This window comes from Aedes albopictus, chromosome 3, assembly GCF_035046485.1.
Source record: "Aedes albopictus strain Foshan chromosome 3, AalbF5, whole genome shotgun sequence".
In the NCBI taxonomy this organism is placed as follows: Eukaryota; Metazoa; Arthropoda; class Insecta; order Diptera; family Culicidae; genus Aedes; species Aedes albopictus.
Genome location: NC_085138.1, coordinates 89,658,980 through 89,676,890, shown reverse-complemented (window position 1 = coordinate 89,676,890; position 17,911 = coordinate 89,658,980). Strand labels below are relative to the sequence as shown.

The following is a 17,911-nucleotide window of genomic DNA, read 5'->3' as shown; positions in this document are numbered from 1 at the left end:
GTCACCTTCACCGGAATGTCAGGTAGCTAGACAAATTTGAGCTTCGTGAATCGACGTGATGAGTTAGGTAAATTTGACTCGCGTTTACGTGAAATGTGGGTGAGCGCCACTGGAGTTTCAGGTATCTTTTACGTAAAAAGATGATAAGCGCTACATGAATTTCACGTAATTTATGCATGATTTTTGAATGAAAATAAAGCAGTCTCACCAGCTTGCAACGTATTTGAAGAGGCAAGAGAATTTGAATCCTTACAAAATGTAATGAAAATACATAGATTTTACCATACCGTAGAATAAATATGTCATTGCATTTTATAGGGATTTGAAATCTTGCTTCCTCAAGTACGCTACAAGCAGGTACTAATATGTAACAATTGCAGAAAAATCTTTATCAGCCATTTATTTTAGAGTACTTAATAAATTTACACTGATCTTCTAAAAGTGCAAAGTTTCAAATATATCCAAGGATGCTGAAGCAAAATCTTTGCAGTCCAACCGTTTCGAACACTCGTTGAACTTTTCTGTTGGACCTCCGCTACCGTCACGGAACTTATAACGCCTATTCCAGCTTTGAAATTATTGAACATAGAAAAAGTCACAACTGCGAAAAAATAATCACTATTATTTGCTATAAACGATAAAATTAACGGTCAATACCTATAACAAAACTTTCACGGAAACTGTAGGAAGCAGTTCTCGCACCAACCTACTTCACGACGCCATATTGAATTGTTTTTTCACACCTGAAAGTCACGTAACTTTTGTTTCGTGGAAACTTCCAAGTCGGAATACACAAACACAAACGCATCAAAGCAGTTTACGTGAAAACTAGGTGGATTTCACCAAACAGGGCGGTGCCTACGATGTGGTTATCGAGTAAAAATGACTAACGCCACGTAACTTTGGAAGTTTTAAGTCTAAGGATGAGCTATTCCCTGTATAAAAATGCTCAAATTATACCTCGTCTTAAGGCGGGGTTGGATATTAGAGGGTTAGATTCCGACGCCCAGGGAGACAGCCCACACATCTGGGACCCTAGGTACATATCGAACCCATCAACAAATGGGCCGGGACCTACTGCTTTACTTCCTATCCGAGGGAAGGCGTGATTACGGATTTTATGTCTCAGAAAATCCCATCGGCGTCGACGGGAATTGAACCCCGACCGACTGGGGTGAGAAGCAACCAAGCTTACCACTACACCACCGACGGCGACATAAAATATCTACAAATAGATATTTACGGATATTGCAAATCTCAGAAGATCGTCTCTTTCTTCAGCACGAATTCTAGCATTCATCGATAGTTTATTTTTTACCAAAACCCCGTATTTAAGGGTGGCGTTAGCTCACTGCTTCTGTCGAAACGAAAGAAGCACTCAAAACAAAAACATTAGACGTATCATTCACTATTTACTAACGGCATAATTTTTTAATTACCTAAAAATGTCCAGTCCGCCTAATTGGTTCGCACTTACTGACGGGTATGTAGCCTAATACCATGTAAATCTCCATTACTACTAAAATCCATTACATATTCGTCCAGTCTCACCCGAGCTATAGCCTTCTGCAATGAAAGCATCTCTGACGAGTGTTTTTCCAATATGTTGGAATATCTTTTCCGAACGATCGACAATGCGACGACCACTGGAAATCACCCCGAGCCCGCTGAGACGGAAACCGAGCTGGAAAACCTCCGGGCGGGAGCCGCCCAGCTCAGCGAACAGGAATTCAAACTGGCGATGCAATCGCTGGCCTATCTGGTGAAGCGGTCGCTCAAGTTTATGCTGAAACCATCCCGGCTCCAGGCCGATCTGCGCAATCATCTCCAACTGGCGGAAGGTAAGAGCAACTGCTTCGTAAAGCACTGGATCCAAACGACGAAAATTGTGCTGGATGCCCTGGCGACGGACGACGATACCGAGGGAGGAAAGTCCAACCAGCTGGAGGATGTTTCCTGGAAGGTCCGGGCGCAACTTTCCTCCGAACCGCGACAAAAGGACAAACTGGCGCTCGGCCAGTTGGAGCTGAAAACCGGCAGCAGAACAATCAATCTGGAACTGAACAGCGCAGAATTGGTCGAGTTCTACAACCAACTGGAACGGATACAGATAGAACTGGACGCTCTGCACGCTAAGGCGTAGAGTAAATTTGATGCAATGAAATTGGAGTTTTCTCTGTGGTTTGATAATTCACAGAACATTCCACATTGCACTAATTTAGATTAGGGAACCGAGCCACTTGGGCAATGGCTTCTATTTTGGACACTTTCCGCTATAACTGAGTCAATTTTGATCCAATTGAAAAAAAATCCGGAACGCGATGTGATAGGTATAGTTTCTAGACCACTAGCCGTGTACAAAATTTCAAGGCAATTGATCAAAATTGTCTGAATAGGGTGGGGCGGGGCAAGATGGGTCACGGGGCAAGATGGGTCAGTGCCATTTTCGGGCGCATTACTCATGTTTTGTTTAGATTAATAATTTTGTTAGATGACCAGCATGAATATACAAAAGTTTGGGGCATTGATTGAAAAATTATTCACTCTCATTGGAAATAAAAAATAAAATGGTTTTTAGCCATTTTTCTTATGCGATACATTCCATATAATCTCCATATAAACGGTTGCGGGGCAAGATGGGTCACCTTCAATTTTGAACGTATTTTTGGAGCATTCAAAAGTTATTTATTTTTTATTACAAGACTATCTTATAAATAACTTCAATCAAGCGGAATGAACACTCAAAATTATAACATAAAATTATGATAATTTTTTAGTGAAAACATCGATTTTCAAGACGCCTTAGGACCACTCAAATCGTAAAGTTTTTTATATTCCAAATAAATCTACAAAATGTTTACTAGTAGCTCTTGTTTATTCAGTATGGATATGGAGCATATATCAATGCGGAACAAATCTTATATTTTGACGTTTTTCGTTGAGAAAATGTGAATTACTTAAAAGGTGACCCATCTTGCCCCGCACTTTTTCCACGGTGCAAAATCGATCACTTTTTAAAACTGCTCGTTTAAGGTGAATATATGACGAAGCCACACCTTGAATTTTCAAGAGCACAAATCTGAAGAACCGAATGTCGGTTTGCGCTGAAAAGTTGATCGATTGGTTACCCGCTGGTGGTGACCAATCGATCAAATTTTCAGCGCAAACCGACATTCGGTTCTTCAGATTTGTGCTCTTGAAAATTCAAGGTGTGGCTTCGTCATATATTCACCTTAACATCATATTTTGTATTTAATGAACTTTTTATCGACTTTTAGCATAGCTAACTAGTGTATTAAAGAGTAGCGGACGAATACAAACCAATACGGTTTGTATTTACAAAGTTATGGTGATCCATCCTTATGCGACCCATCTTGCCCCGCCCCACCCTAATTGCGGAAAAGTGCCCAAAATAGAAGCCACTGCCCAAGTGACTCGATAACATACTAAACTTAAGTTTAAAAGGTGAAGTAGATGTATTTTTTGTGAAATAGTTTCCCTTTGTTTGATACTATTGAATTCAATTCAACTTATTTTCCTGCAGGTAATAACAAAGAAAGAAAGAACTTAACATCAAGAATTCAGAGATCTGGATTACCTTACAACTGAGAACACTCCAATTTCATTAATAGAGACATATGAATAGAAATAGGTAGAATGAAAAACCCCTAGATCTCATGATTCTTAAAGCTCACAGATGTTGAGGGAGGAATGCTTCGATGAGCGGATTTGCGGACATCGCACAGGAAGCCCTGAAGGATCTTGTACCACGTTCGATGCCTGGGTCAATTTTATCGTGTTCACGTGTTCAGGTTGTAGATCATCTTGAGCAGCTTGTTCTACTTCACCTGGAGTCGTTTACGGTGCGATTTGGCGTAGTTGCCCCAAACCGTGGACGTATAGATTAGCATTGGCCGGATTATGCACTTGACCACCAACCACTTGTTCTCCACGCGCAGCTTCGATCGGCACTGTTAAGAATGTAGGGCCTTGGTCGACCGGTTCACCTTTCCAGCGATGTTGTTAACGTGTTTTTGCAATTTCTCATCGTAATAGGCTGTTTTACCTCACGCAAATCTGACAGGAAAAGGCCTACTTTCCCACACCAAATTAACAGTGCTGTAATGGTTCATTACAGCACTGATTTGCGTTGCGTAATGAACCATTACAGCACTGTTTTCAGTTTTGGTCAACTTCTTGATTAGAGATGGGCAAAACAGTTCTTTTAAGGGAACCATTCTCAATTGAACAGTTATTTTAAAAGAACTAGTTCTTTTGAACCGTTCTTCCGTTCAGTAGTTTGTATGGTTGTTTAATGAACCGAAGTTGGACGTTTGTACGTGTTATTTGCGTGTCCACATAAAAAAGCAAATCCGTCTCCTCCAAAATAGCAAGGATTTGTGATGTGATATTACCAAATATTTATCAATTGGGTTGTTAAGTGAATTGCCATTTTCTTTAGCCTAATCAAAAGAGATTATTTTTCTGAGTATAACGTGATTTTATTGCGTTCTAATTCCTTTGTTTTGATGGTTAAATAAACAAAACAGTTTTAATTTTCGTGGATAGAATGATAGTTCATTCGATAAAGTGACAGTTCACCCTGAACAAAAAAATTTCCCCATACAAACTTTAAATGCATTTTAAAAATAGTTCCCGATCATCAAAAATGATGAAGTTTTGGATTTCAACCAATTTTTAGACGAAGATTTCGATTATGCAGTGATCTGGATAAACCTAAAGAACCAATTACCATTTTTCGACCGGCTGCATGTCATCGGATTTGTGAGATGGTTGGGTAGATCATTTACGACATTCGCTCTCCCTGACCAAATAGGTATTCGTTCATTGGAAAAGCCGAAAAAAAGTTCTGCGAGACATTCAGTTTTCTCGCTATTGTAGAGAACGAAGAACTATAGTTCTTTTCAAACGAACAACAGTTCATTCATTCTCTCCTTAGAACTGATTCTTCGGAACCGTTCGCGAACGGTTTGCCCATCTCTATTCTTGATGCTTTCTGGACGCAGTTTTGAAAAATTGTGACAACTGCACAATATAACCTGTTATGATCAGATTTTTGGGCTGCAGAACGGTGAGTCGATAAGGAGAGCGTCCAATATAGCTCTGGTTCTCACAGATTCCTACCTCATGCTTCCACGGGTCAAGCGATGACAAAGACCGCCAGCTAAGAGTTGTGTGCTTAGCTGGTAGTGCAGCCTGGGCACTGTTGTCCTTCTGACTTCAGCTAGATTGAGGAGGTACGATCCGAGTGCCTGTTCACCAAGGAGGTGCGGCTCAAACAGCGTCTGTTCTGGCATCCAGCGGCTGAGTAAGAAACGCTGCACCACGCCCAGCTAGATCCAAGGTTGTAGCCCCATCAGCGTGGTCGTCCCAGTGTTGGTTGGGACGTTAAACAGAACTGGCACCATGGCCCTCCGGCGAGACAGGAGTGTTGGCGTAGGCCCAATAAGCCACCCGTAAAAATCCCCATTGCGAATAACATAGGAGAAAATACGACTCGATACAATCGGCAAAGACCCACGCGACGAAATAAGGACTACGATTGGAAACTTGGAACATGGAATTGCAAGTCACTAGGTTTCGCAGGATGTGACAGGATAATTTACGACGAACTACATCCCCGCAACTTCGACATCGTGGCATTGCAGGAACTTTGTTGGACTGGACAGAAAGTGCGGAAAAGCGGGCATCGAGCGGCTACCTTCTACCAAAGCTGTGGCACCACCAATGAACTGGGAACAGGATTTATAGTGTTGGGCAAGATGCGATAACGTGTGATCGGGTGGCAACCGATCAACGCAAGGATGTGCATGTTGAGAGTTAAGGGCCGTTTCTTCAACTACAGCATCATCAACGTTCACTGCCCACACGAAGGGAGACCCGATGACGAGAAAGAAGCGTTCTACGCGCAGTTAGAGCAAACATACGATGGTTGCTCGCCGCGTGACGTGAAAATCGTTGTCGGCGACATGAACGCGCAGGTAGGAAGGGAGGAAATGTAATCGGGCGAAACAGCCTGCACACCGTATCGAATGATAACGGCCAGCGATGCGTAAACTTTGCAGCCTCCCGTGGTATGGTAGTCCGAAGCACCTTCTTCCCCCGCAAAGATATCCACAAAGCCACCTGGAGATCACCCGACCATCAAACAGAAAACCAAATCGACCACGTTCTAATCGACGGTAAATTCTTCTCAGATATAACCAACGTCCGCACATACTGCAGTGCGAATATAGATTCGGATCACTACTTAGTCGCTGTATGCATGCGCTCAAAACTTTCGACAGTTAGGGTAATTCATGTATTTTGGACAGGCTGAGGACAACGTTGGAAAAATCGTCATCTAGCTTCTTCAAAAAGGAATTGATTATTTTGCAAAGTTGCTAATACGCTTATAACATGATTGTAATTTGCGTTCCATCCTGGTGATAAAAATCTTAACAAACGCATTTTAAGCTGATAAAATCACAATTTCCAATCGCCTGTTAGAATTGCATTTTGGACACCGAATATATGTTTTGGACACCCTCAGGTATATATAATTTGGACAGGGCAATTATCTCCATGTTTAGCCATGAATACTGCTTTATCATGAAAGTAGCATAAATTAACAAATATTTTCTTGTAAATAATCAAATTTCTTCGCTTAACAGGCATCTATTTTGATAACTATTACAGTTTTTGTTAAAATCGAGGAAATATCGCCAGAACCACATAATACGCCTCCAAGTATGCAATCGCACAGCATCCCCATGTAATTCGTCAGATGACCAAAATATATTTACAATAGAAAACTTGTAATGCATTTTGGACACCACCTATTTTAGGCGTTCTAGATGAATGTTAAGAGATTGGCTGCCCAATGCTTCTTTTTTGAACAGTTTTTATTGCAATAAGGCTTTTAAATTTCTTACAGTTATCAATTCAACGATTTTGAGGTGAATATTGTATGTGACTGTGAAGTGTATGTCGTCTTGCATACCTGTGCATTTGAGGGGTTTCAGTGAAAAATTTTACATTTTCGATAATTTTGAAGTATATTCTTAATTGTTAAGCGTATTTTCAACGTAAGTCATCAGAATAGGGTATGTTTGATCCAATAATCGATATTCAGAAGTATCTACTTTTATTAGCTCTCCGTCACAAGACATACATCGTAGTGCATGTCCAAATTATATACATGTCCAAATTATATTTTTTACCCTATCACCACGCGTCGAAGTCGAACGCCGCGGCTCAACATCGAGCAACTTCGTAACGTAGAAGTGGCTCGAGACTACGCGCAGCAGTTAACAGTGGCCCTACCAACGGAAGAGCAGCTTGGCGCAGCTACACTTGAAGATGGCTGGAGGGACATCCGATCCGCCATAGGTAGTACCTCGGCTACAGCACTAGGTTTCGCGACTCCGAATCACAGAAACGGTACGACGGCGAATGTGAACAGTTGAAAAACGAGAAGAATGCAGCATGGGCGAGAATGCTGCAACACCGTACGAGAGCGAATGAGGCACGTTACAAACAGGCGCGAAACAGGCAGAACTCAGTCTTCCGGATGAAGAAGCGCCAGCAAGAAGAACGAGATCGCGAAGCAATGGAAGAGCTGTACCGCGCTAAGGACACACGAAAGTTCTACGAGAAGCTGAACCGCTCGCGCAGAGGCTTTGTGCCACAAGCCGACATGTGCCGAGATAATCACGGGAATATTCTCACGAGCGAGCGTGAGGTGGTCGAGAGGTGGCGGCAGCATTACGATGAGCACCTCAATGGCGACGTTGCAAGTACCGAAGGTGGCGTGGTAACAGATCTAGGAGTATGTGCACAGGACGAAAGACTTCCGGCCCCTGACCTTCAAGAGATTGAGGAGGAGGTTAGCCGGTTGAAGAACAACAAAGCCGCTGGAGCAGATCAACTACCAAGCGAGATACTCAAATTGCTCATAAAAACCGTTGAATACAGCAGACATAAATCGAATGGGATCGTGTATTCCGTAATCGACCGACCGAGTCTCAAGGTGTAGGAAGTTTCTGGCACGCAGAACACGTTCTGGAGCGTAGAAGCCAAATTGGCCAAGAATTTCAGGACTGTCGATTTCGCCAGTCAATGTTTTTGCAACGAACATAGTCTGTGCAATAGTACGCCTTTGTTCGAGTGTTTCTAGACCAATTAACAGGCAACGATCACCGTACGGAGGTAGGTTGGCGGGATCATTCCAAGGAAGGAATCGCAGAGCGTAGCGTACAAACTTCTTCTGGATGGCCTCCATCCTTGCAATCCAGGTCAGATGGTATGGGCACCAAATAACTGATCCAAACTCTAAGATCGATCGGACGAGAGCGCAGTACAAGGCCTTAAGGCAAAGCGGGTCTTTAAACTCTTCTGCTATCTTAAATATGAAACCGAGTTGTCTATTGGCTTTCGCAATCACGTCAGAGTAATGTTGCTTGTACGTCAGACCTTCGTCGAGAGTTATTCCTAGATCACGGACATTATTGACGCGAGCTAGCCGCTGATTATTCATCATATACTCGTTGAGGATAGGATTTTTCTTGTGGTGGAAGGTTATCACATTGCATTTGTTCACACTCAGAGTCAGGAAATTGTCGCTGCACCATTCTTCGAAGCTATCGATCAATCTCTGCAGATGTTTACAGTCATCGAGATTCCGGATTACCATGTAGATCTTGACATCGTCAGCATAGAATACGGTGGAGCAGCACTGGTGAGAGCACTACACTGGGTCATTACCAAGATTTCGGAGGAGGAAGTATTATCGGAAGAGTGGATGGAAGGAATCGTGTGTTCCATCTACAAAAAGAGCGACAAGTTGGATTGCGGCTCTCTGCAAAAGAGTTCGTGGGGCAATATCAGGCTGGATTCATGGGTGAACGCTACGCGGTTACAACGGACCAGATGTTCGCCATCCGCCAGATGTTGCAGAAATGCCGCGAATACAACGTGCCCACACATCACAAAACGACGTGTGATACAATCGATCGAGAACAGCTATGGCAGATTATGCACGAATACGGATTCCCGGATAAACTGATACGATTGATCAAGGCGACGATGGATCGAGTGATGTGCGTAGTTCGAGTATCAGGGACACTCTCGAGTCCCTTCGAATCTCGCAGAGGGTTACGGCAAGGTGATGGCCTTTCGTGCTTGCTGTTCAACATTGCGTTAGAAGGTGTAATAAGGAGAGCGGGGATTAACACGAGTGGTACGATTTTCACGAAGTCCGTTCAGCTGCTTGGTTTCGCTGATGATATTGATATTATTGCTCGTAAATTTGAGACGATGGCAGAAACGTACATCCGACTAAAGAGTGAAGCCAGGCGAATCGGATTAGTCATTAATGTGTCGAAGACAAAGTACATGATGGCAAAGGGCTCCAGGGAGGAATCACCGCGCCCGCCACCCCGAATTTCTATCGACGGTGATGAAATCGAGGCGTTTGAAAAATTCGTGTACTTGTGGCAGGAAATCGAGCTTATTTTGGAATCCGCAGAACTCTACGATCAAACAAACTTCGCCGGCACCCAAAGTTAACTATCTACAAAACGCTGATTAGACCGGTAGTCCTCTGTGAGCACGAAGCATGGATCGTACGTGCAGAGGATCAACGCGCCCTTGGAGTTTCCGACCGGATGGTGTTGCGTACCATCTACGGCGGAGTGCAGATGGAAGACGGGACTTGGAGAAGGCGAATGAATCACGAGCTGCATCAACTGCTGAGAGAACCAACCATCGTCTACACCGCGAAAATCGGGAGGCTACGGTGGACGGGTCACGTCATCAGGATGTCGGATAGCAACCCGACTAAAATGATTCTTGAAAGCCATCCGACCGGTACAAGAAGACGTGGTGCGCAGCGAGCTAGATGGGTCGACCAAGTGGAGGATGATCTGCGGACTTTACGCAGAGTGCGGAGCGTGAGACAAACAGCCATGAACCGAATGGAATGGAGACGGCTACTATGTACAGCAGAGGCCTTTGTTGTCCCTAGTACACATGGACAGGTATGTTGTCTGATCGATATAACGTTTTCCATAGTTCTATCAAGCTTCAAAGATATTCTTGATATAACAGCTTCAAATGGTTGCTTCACAATGATTTGATGTTTGCATCAGGCATATTTTTCGTTTGAATCAACGTCATTGAAGATCAACCATCCAATACCTCAACCAGGGGCAGGCTTGATAATCCTCCTCGAAATCAAAAGAGTTTGGCAACATGCTCTAGAGCGGTGTTTTGCTTTTGCCTCGTCGCGAGGGAGCGAACGAACCCCAAACAGAGAGGCAATAAAAACTGAGCGAGGAAGAGGGGAACGAAAAAAGAGCCGATGATTATTTCGGGTTTTTGAGTGCGATTTTCGCCTCGAGAGTCTTTCTTTGTATGGGAGTGGAACTCGCGAGAGCTTTTTGAGTGTGAGTGGACGTGAGAAACACAACAAGCAATTATGAGTGTTGGACGAACTCCTCGCTGCGCGGCCAGCTCGCGCTCGGTGCTGTTGAGGATGTGCGTTGTGATTTCTGAGTTTTATTTTCACTCCTCAGAAAATCGCCAAAATCGCTTCCTCATTTTCTCGCGAGGAGTTTCTGTCAAGCCTGACCAGGGGGAGCGACACTAGTTTTGCCAAGCCAAAAAACCTCAAAAAAAAAAAAGCTGAAAAAAGTCCAAAAAAGTCGCTAAAACCCGCAAAAGTTTTCGCCAATCCTTCCTCTCGGGTGGCTTCTGGCGAATCTGGTTCCACTCTGACAATAGAGTAGTTTTCGTTGTACAATGAGTTGTTGAGCTGCAGCCACGTCTCCATAATAACAGCGATGTCTATTTCGTAGGTTTCAAGAAAGTGAAAAAAAATCCACAGTCTTGTTCCGGGTGGAATGGCAATTCCAATTCACCAATTTGAGCGATCTACGGGTGGTCATTGTAGACGTATTTGATGATTAGTTAGCTGAGAGTGAGAAATTGCATTGTCTTGGATTGGCAATTCGAGACTGTGGAACAGCTCACTAGCAAGGCTAGTAACTCCTCCACGGTGAACGAACCCGGGCTGCGAGTTTGCCTGGACGATCTGGGAATACGAAACGCTCGGTTTTGTTATGCTGCCTAGCAATTGACTGATGTCGCCACTCGCTCCTCTGGAAGCAGATAAAGATACTGTGGAAACCTTCGCAGGGTTGTTCCCGAGGGTCGGTCTCGTCATCTTTTTGGCCTTCAACTCCTACAAATACTTGAGGCGCGTAGGGCAACCCTTGAAATTTGCTGTGTTTGATACTAAATTGTAAGTAGTTATGATTTGTTTAAATTTTCTAATATAAAATATATTTTAGCTTGAGCTGATAAGGAGCGAAGCAACTGCTGAAAGAAATGTTCTTTTAAGAATTAAACTTTCCCCATAGGACACTGCATTGTTTTGATTTTGTATGGGATTTTGACGTTTCTTGGCCTTGTTGTTTACAAATTTTCTGTAAGAGTGAGAGAGAAGGAGAGAATTTCATGCAGTGCCCTATACCAAATATTTGTTTTTTTTTTTTTTTTTTGTTTGTATTTATGTGTATTTTAACTTATGCTAATTCTACACTTAAAATATATATATATATATAATAGCCAAGGGCTGAAAGTTTCTATTATAAAGACAAATCAATCAATCAACCATACCAAATCGTATGAAAATTTAAGAAAGGCGAGCGCTAAAATATGGTTTCTTCGATCGAGCTGAAAATTTTCACTTCGGACATTTTGCCACAGACAAGCAGACGTCTACCTCTATTCAACTCTCATCGTTTTTTTTACGGTTGGTTTAAATATTCTGTAGTTCGCAGACGACGCTCACATACCAGGGACGAATGACCAATAGGTTAAAGTCCCTCTCCAAAACTAAATACACACACACACGACGCTCACATAATTTTTGCTCCTGTTTGACGTTCGCTCACTACCTGCACCTACTGGGCGGTTTGTGAAACAGCGTGATTGGCATTGAGGATTATGTTTACATGACGATGATTTTAATAGAAACTCTAAGCTAGATCTCTAGCCTAAAACTTCTATTTTTTCCATGACAAAACATAAAACATAAATTTTCGCGAGAAAAAATGCTTTAATGTTCAACATTATTGTGCCATAAATAAGATGACACAGTTTTATATTTTCCAATCTAGTATCAGCAAGTTTAATACGCATTTGGCTGTGATATCTCACTGTTGCTACATCAGAACACTCAAATACGGTTTACATTTATATTGGTTACAGTAACTTCTGCACAAATCACTATTGATAGAAATAACTAGCAGAGGCATTCGGAAACATATTAAAATTGAAAAGCTTACCTCTTGAAGGTAGATAGATTACCGCCCTGAAGCTTACCATGCTCGCCGTTTGTTGAAACTGCCGCTGTTGTTGGTCCGGCGCGGTGGTGAGGGTCGGAACCCGGCCGGGATGATCGAAGTCGTCAGCTGATTGATCGCGTCAAAGTTTACACCGTGGTGATCATCCTTGAAGGAACCTCTTGCCCGTGGATCTCGCGAACCTGCGCCACCCTGCCCTCTCACCGAGGCCATCTCGCGGGCCTTCGCGTTCATGGGATTCGGTCCGGCGTACCGGTTAGCGTTGCGTTCGCTTTGTTCCAGAATTTCCGAAACGTAGTGCAATCCTGCGTTCAGATGCTGGTTGCGGAGTTCGGGAACGTCCCGTTCTAGATTGTTCATCAAGTTGGACATATTTCCGGACACCTGCCGTTTCTTCATGTAACGCATAATTTCGTTGAGGATTTTCACCTGGTTAGCGTTCAGATCGTTCATGGAGTGCAGTTCTACGTCCCGGTCGCGGTCCGTTTGGACGCTGACTTCAATTGTGCGGGCCCGGACGGCCGTTTGGGTGTTCACAGAAACATACGTCTTGCTACGACGTTGGACGCAATCCAAGCAGTTGAACTCCTCCGTTTGAATGGACCTCTCAATGACCCGTTTGGAGGCGGCTCCACCCCGAACGGGAACGATCGTAATGGCCTGAATCGTTCCTACATCGGCGCCGGATTGCGTCGACGTTTTTTCCTTCTTTAGTTGGGCTATTCTCTGGGAAATGTTACCCTCGTCCAGGCCCAAGCGCTCGATCATTTGCTTCATCTTGTGGTTAACGTTACGGAACGGTTCGCACAGGCCCACATCCTTGGACTTGCTGGTCAGCGAGTACAGCACGTTCTGGTCGTTCCAGATCAAGGGCGATCGGTTGTCCAACTTCTTCAAATCCTGATGATACGTGGGAGCAACGTAGAGAAATTTGGCCGTCTGGACTTTGGTCTCCTGTTTGTCCAAAATTGTAATCGCTTCCTTAATACGTTGAGTAACTAAAAATCAAGAAAAAATATGGTGGTTGGAAAAGTGAAAGGGGTTTAAAATCATTTTGAAAATCACCTCTAGGATTGACACGCGTCGACTTCTTTCCCTCGTTGGGGCAGCGTGTCGCCAGAAAGTCTGACAAATTTATCTTGCTGTCCAAAAATAGCTAAAAAAGGAAGTTGGGTCATTTTTAGTGTGACGTTACGTTTTCCCCAGAGAATGTCTGAATATTTCCGATTTTAGCAGACATACGTGAATGATAATAAATAATCCTCTTACTTAAAACCCCAGCTTACCTGCGCCGTAATGTCGTCCTTTTTATCCTGTTGTTCCGCAACCGGAGTCTCTTTGGCCGCCTCGGCCGTCTTCTGCATGGCAGCCGCAGCAGCAGCGGCCATCATCGGGTTCATCTGCATCATCATTGCCATCATGGGATTCATCGACATCATCTTCGTGGGGTCCATCATCATCTGCATCATGGCCGTCATTTGGTTCATCATAGCCGCGGAAGCGTTGTTATCTCCTGTTCCGCTGCCACTGCCGCTTCCGGACTGCATGAGCCTGTCCCGCAACTCGTCGGTTAGATCGCGGCGAGGTCGGGAACGCGATCTCGATCGGGATCGCGTCGAACGACGACTACGGACACGGTCGCGACTGCGTGATCTCGATCGCCGAGAGCTCTTAGCCCTGCGGGGACTCCTGGAATGCCTGCCGTGACTTCTGGAACGATACCGGGACCGGCTGCGTTCCATGCGTCGTGGGAAAGGCTGACCAATGTCATCCTCATCGTCGGACATGGATCGCCTTGACGACTGGTGCCTCCTGGGACTTCGAGATCTCAAACGACTTCTAGCCCGCTCAAAGTCCTCGCGATCCTTACGAATCTGTTCCTCACGCTCCCGATCTCGGTCTTGGAAGTACCTATTCGAAGGGGCCAGCTCTCTTTCGACAAACGCGTTCCTCCCGTCCTGGGTAGGGCTTGATGGACTCTGCACTCGAACCGTCTCCTGAATACGCTTCAACCTAGGATCTTCCGGTAAACCGTCCGCCGGAATCACAACTACGGAGTTCTCCGCCACCGGAATGTTATCCTCCTCTACCGTAATCACTTCTCGTTCTTCGGGAATAATGGCGCAGTCTGGCGATTTGGACCTAGAATCCGAATCTGTTGTTTCCATTGCCGGGGTAGTAGATTCCACAACGGCAGACGATTCGCCACTAGCTTCCACAACTATTCGAGTCGGTGCAGCTGCTTCTTCTTCCGCAGCCGGAGCTATGTTCCATGCCTCGTTGAACTTCCTCACCTTTTCCAAATCGTCTTCCTTTTTCTTGCGGGCCCGTTCTTCGGCAGCCTTCTTGGCTTCTTCACTTCCCTCGGCCCACTCGTCCATTACCTCGAAGCTGTCGAGAACCTCATTCCAGAAATCGGCTGGAACTCCATCGTCGGCACTTTCATCGATTATGCTCGTCCTCGCCGCCATTGTTGTTTAGGGCAGAATCTTCGGAGTGCAAAATCGTTTTCTATTCCGATCGATATCGAGTTACCCTGCAAAAATAATAATACAATTTATGATTTATTCAATCAATCGATCACTAATAAGACGAGAGAACATACTTTTTCCAAATTAAATCAATTTTTACAGAGCTAAATCTGCTTTTAATCCGGTTTTCAATTTCACCAGCACCGAAAATACGTTTTCAACGCGGCATCACCGACTTTTTGACAGCTTGTAAATGTTTGTGTTGGTGCCTTCGTCTACTGCGATGCTTGAAGCACACGCACACAAACGAAAATGTACCCACCGAAGGCACAGAAAAAAAACAATGTATGAGGGGCGTGACACATTGCCACAGAACCAAAAATCTACCCATATAGTCTATTTTACGAAACGACAACAGTGATGATATTGGTATTAACACTCACGGGCTTGGGCGCAACCTCCTGTCAAATTTGCATTCATGAAATGAGCGATCAGCTGATCCGAAACGTCTCGTAAAATGGCTTGTAAAATGGCTCATAAAAATAAATCGACAATGATTTTTCATAAGGGCCTAAATGACTTGATCGAAAAATAAGCGTATTTCGACAATGATTTTTTCATTAGGGCCTAACTGACTTGATCGATTTCTCTTTTTCAATTCTCTCATTCGCTAATATTATTGTCATCTTGGTTGAAACCGAAGACTACTTTATCAAGAAGACATGCAACCAAAGTCCAAATAAAGTCGTCCATCTCTCATACATTGGTGTGAATTTTCGGGGTTCATGAAGTACTAGATCAAAAAACTATAATACCTCATTTTAATCATACCTTGCTCTCTAAAATCGAGTACTCCGCCAATAGAGCTTGCTGACGTTTATTCACCTCTCTCTTTCAAGCTTGCAGGCGGGATAGGATTTGTTTTCATCGGGAAACCTTTCCTGATGACAACAAATCCTATTCCGCCTGCATGTTTGAAAGAGAAAGGTGAATAAACGCCAGCAAGCTCTATGTTGCTATGAGCAACAATCTAGTGTTTACACAAATGTAAACACGAAAAATTCCGAATCTGGTGAGTATTGAATGATAATTTTCTACAAACAATTTAACATTTATTTTATTTTAGGAAACAAAGAATTATTAGAGAATTGGTTCATCTTGGTCAAATGATGATCCTCTGGGTCCTTTTCGATTAAATAACTCTCACCAAAGAGAAGCGAGAGGCTGCACCAACTGTAGTTTTCATTACTATATACTTTCTGCTGGCCCGGTTCCGTACTCGATTCAACGTCGCTGCTCCATGGTCGAAGAAGTTACAATGGTCAATCCCGCTAACATAACGCTATCGAGAACATTCTTTATCAGCCTTTTCTTTGCAGCTACGTTAACGAGTCCTCGTCGTCGTCGATTATGAAAGATTTTAGCAGGACGTCATCTCGCACCCTCATCCGAAATTCCGTCATCCGAGACGTACCTTCAGATCGAGATCGCTCGCTGCTAATCCAGTGAGAATCGCCCTGCCACCCTGTCACTATGTTGACCCCCCTGACGACGCCATCGCCCGATCTCTCCCGTCACCAACCCCTTAATCTCCATCATCACCGTTCCTGTTTGATCCCAGCATTTCCGGCTGACCAAACACTACACAAACACACTCCAGATATTTAAATCAATAAATTAGTGAGAAAAATTAACCACGTGCGTTTGTATTCGTGATTCGATGCCGAAAACCTTATTTAGAGCCGACCTCGAGAGACGACTCTCTCAAGTTCGAGCTAGTCCCCCTATAAAGAGCACCAGGGAGCTCAGATTAGAGTATGAATTTTTTTTGGAGAGTAATAGACGGTGCCGACAATACACGAATTTGACATGCTCATGTTGGATTCAGTGTTGAACGGTCGAACTGTTGAACTAGGTTCGTTGCCATAGGATACTAAAGCACAAGTTTATTAAAAATGAGGTATTCAGTCAAATGTCAAATTTGGGTACCGGGGACTAAATGTAGTACTAGAGTTGGTACCCAATCTGAGCCCGAGTGCTACGACTTAATTTGGACTTTGATGCAACTCTGTTATTTACCCATAATAAGGGAAGATTCAAAAATTACGTCCATCGTTTTTCGGGATTTCTAGACCCCCCCCCCTCCCCCCTCTGTCACGCAGTTTCCCTATACCCAATACACGTACTGTCACACTTTTCTAGACCCCCATCTCCCCCAAATGTTGGACGTAATTTTTGAACGTTCCCTAACGGCAGCCGTCACTGTCGGCACCGCCGCCTGGTGAACTAAGGTGGCACCTTTGTGTAAAAGTGTAAGAGTGGATTGGTGCGAGTATGAAAATTTGCACACACTATCATGAATACAGTCGACTCTCCACATGTCGATGCTCTACATCTCGATATCTCTCCCTATCTCGATGGTTTGGTCGGTCCCTTCAATCTGCATACATTTTACCTCTCTACATGTCGATACCTCCTTATCTCGATATCTCTGTATCTCGATGCGATCTCGTTCGTTTTTGTTCTAGATTTTCTCTCCATATGTCGATATGCCCGTTTTTACAGGTTGCTAGATCTCATTTCTCAGGTGCAAAACATTCTGGGAAAGCGAAGTGACATTTGTTTGTTGACGGTTTTTCCTAGTTACGGACGGTTTTTCAATCTAGTGTGCATTTCAAATTGGTTCTTGGATTCGATCTCTCCCTATCTCGATGGTCCCTTCAATATCGAGATGTAGAGAGTCAACTGTAGTGCCACCTTCATCCGGGGTGGCGCTGCTAGCGCTGACTCCCGTTTTTGAGCAGTGCTGCAAGTCTTCTTGATGATGTGATCTTCGTTGAAACCCGAAATTTCCCCACACGCGACAATTGATTTTACTCCAAATCCAAACGTGAAACCGAGGGGGGCGACAATAATCCATTTGGTTCGCGATAATGACTTATATATTTGATTTTCTTGATTTTCCCAATTGGGTTGTTGAGTGAAAATTTTTTTGCTATTTTCTATAGCCTAATCGAGAGCTCATTTTTCTGTATATAACGTGATTTTATTGGATTCCAATCGCTTTGT

General features: G+C 43.9%; 2 protein-coding genes and 1 long non-coding RNA gene across 4 annotated transcripts; 2 read left to right on the top strand and 1 right to left on the bottom strand.

The window, feature by feature from the left end:
- The first annotated feature begins 1,341 nt into the window (after positions 1-1,341).
- On the top strand, positions 1,342-2,164 carry LOC109424058 (uncharacterized). The gene is made up of 2 exons (XM_019699138.3): positions 1,342-1,483; positions 1,546-2,164. The coding sequence occupies exons 1-2, from the start codon at positions 1,446-1,448 to the stop codon at positions 2,141-2,143; spliced, it is 636 nt and encodes a 211-aa protein (XP_019554683.3). The 5' UTR covers positions 1,342-1,445; the 3' UTR covers positions 2,144-2,164.
- A 10,085-nt stretch (positions 2,165-12,249) lies between these two features.
- LOC109415779 (uncharacterized) lies at positions 12,250-15,134 on the bottom strand. 2 transcript variants are annotated; one of them, XM_062842959.1, is made up of 5 exons: positions 14,977-15,134; positions 14,283-14,907; positions 13,658-13,922; positions 13,437-13,527; positions 12,250-13,369 (listed from the first exon to the last, which is right to left on the bottom strand). In XM_062842959.1, exons 2-5 carry the CDS (start codon positions 14,840-14,842, stop codon positions 12,387-12,389), a joined length of 1,899 nt encoding a protein of 632 aa, XP_062698943.1. In that variant the 5' UTR covers positions 14,843-14,907; positions 14,977-15,134; the 3' UTR covers positions 12,250-12,386. The 2 variants fall into 2 exon arrangements, with proteins under 2 accessions (XP_062698943.1, XP_029728832.1); XM_029872972.2 differs by having other exon boundaries at positions 13,658-14,907.
- Positions 15,135-15,958: 824 nt separating this feature from the next.
- Positions 15,959-16,536, top strand: LOC134292011 (uncharacterized). The gene is made up of 2 exons (XR_009999410.1): positions 15,959-16,163; positions 16,222-16,536. It is a non-coding gene; the product is annotated as an uncharacterized LOC134292011 (long non-coding RNA).
- Positions 16,537-17,911: the final 1,375 nt, after the last annotated feature.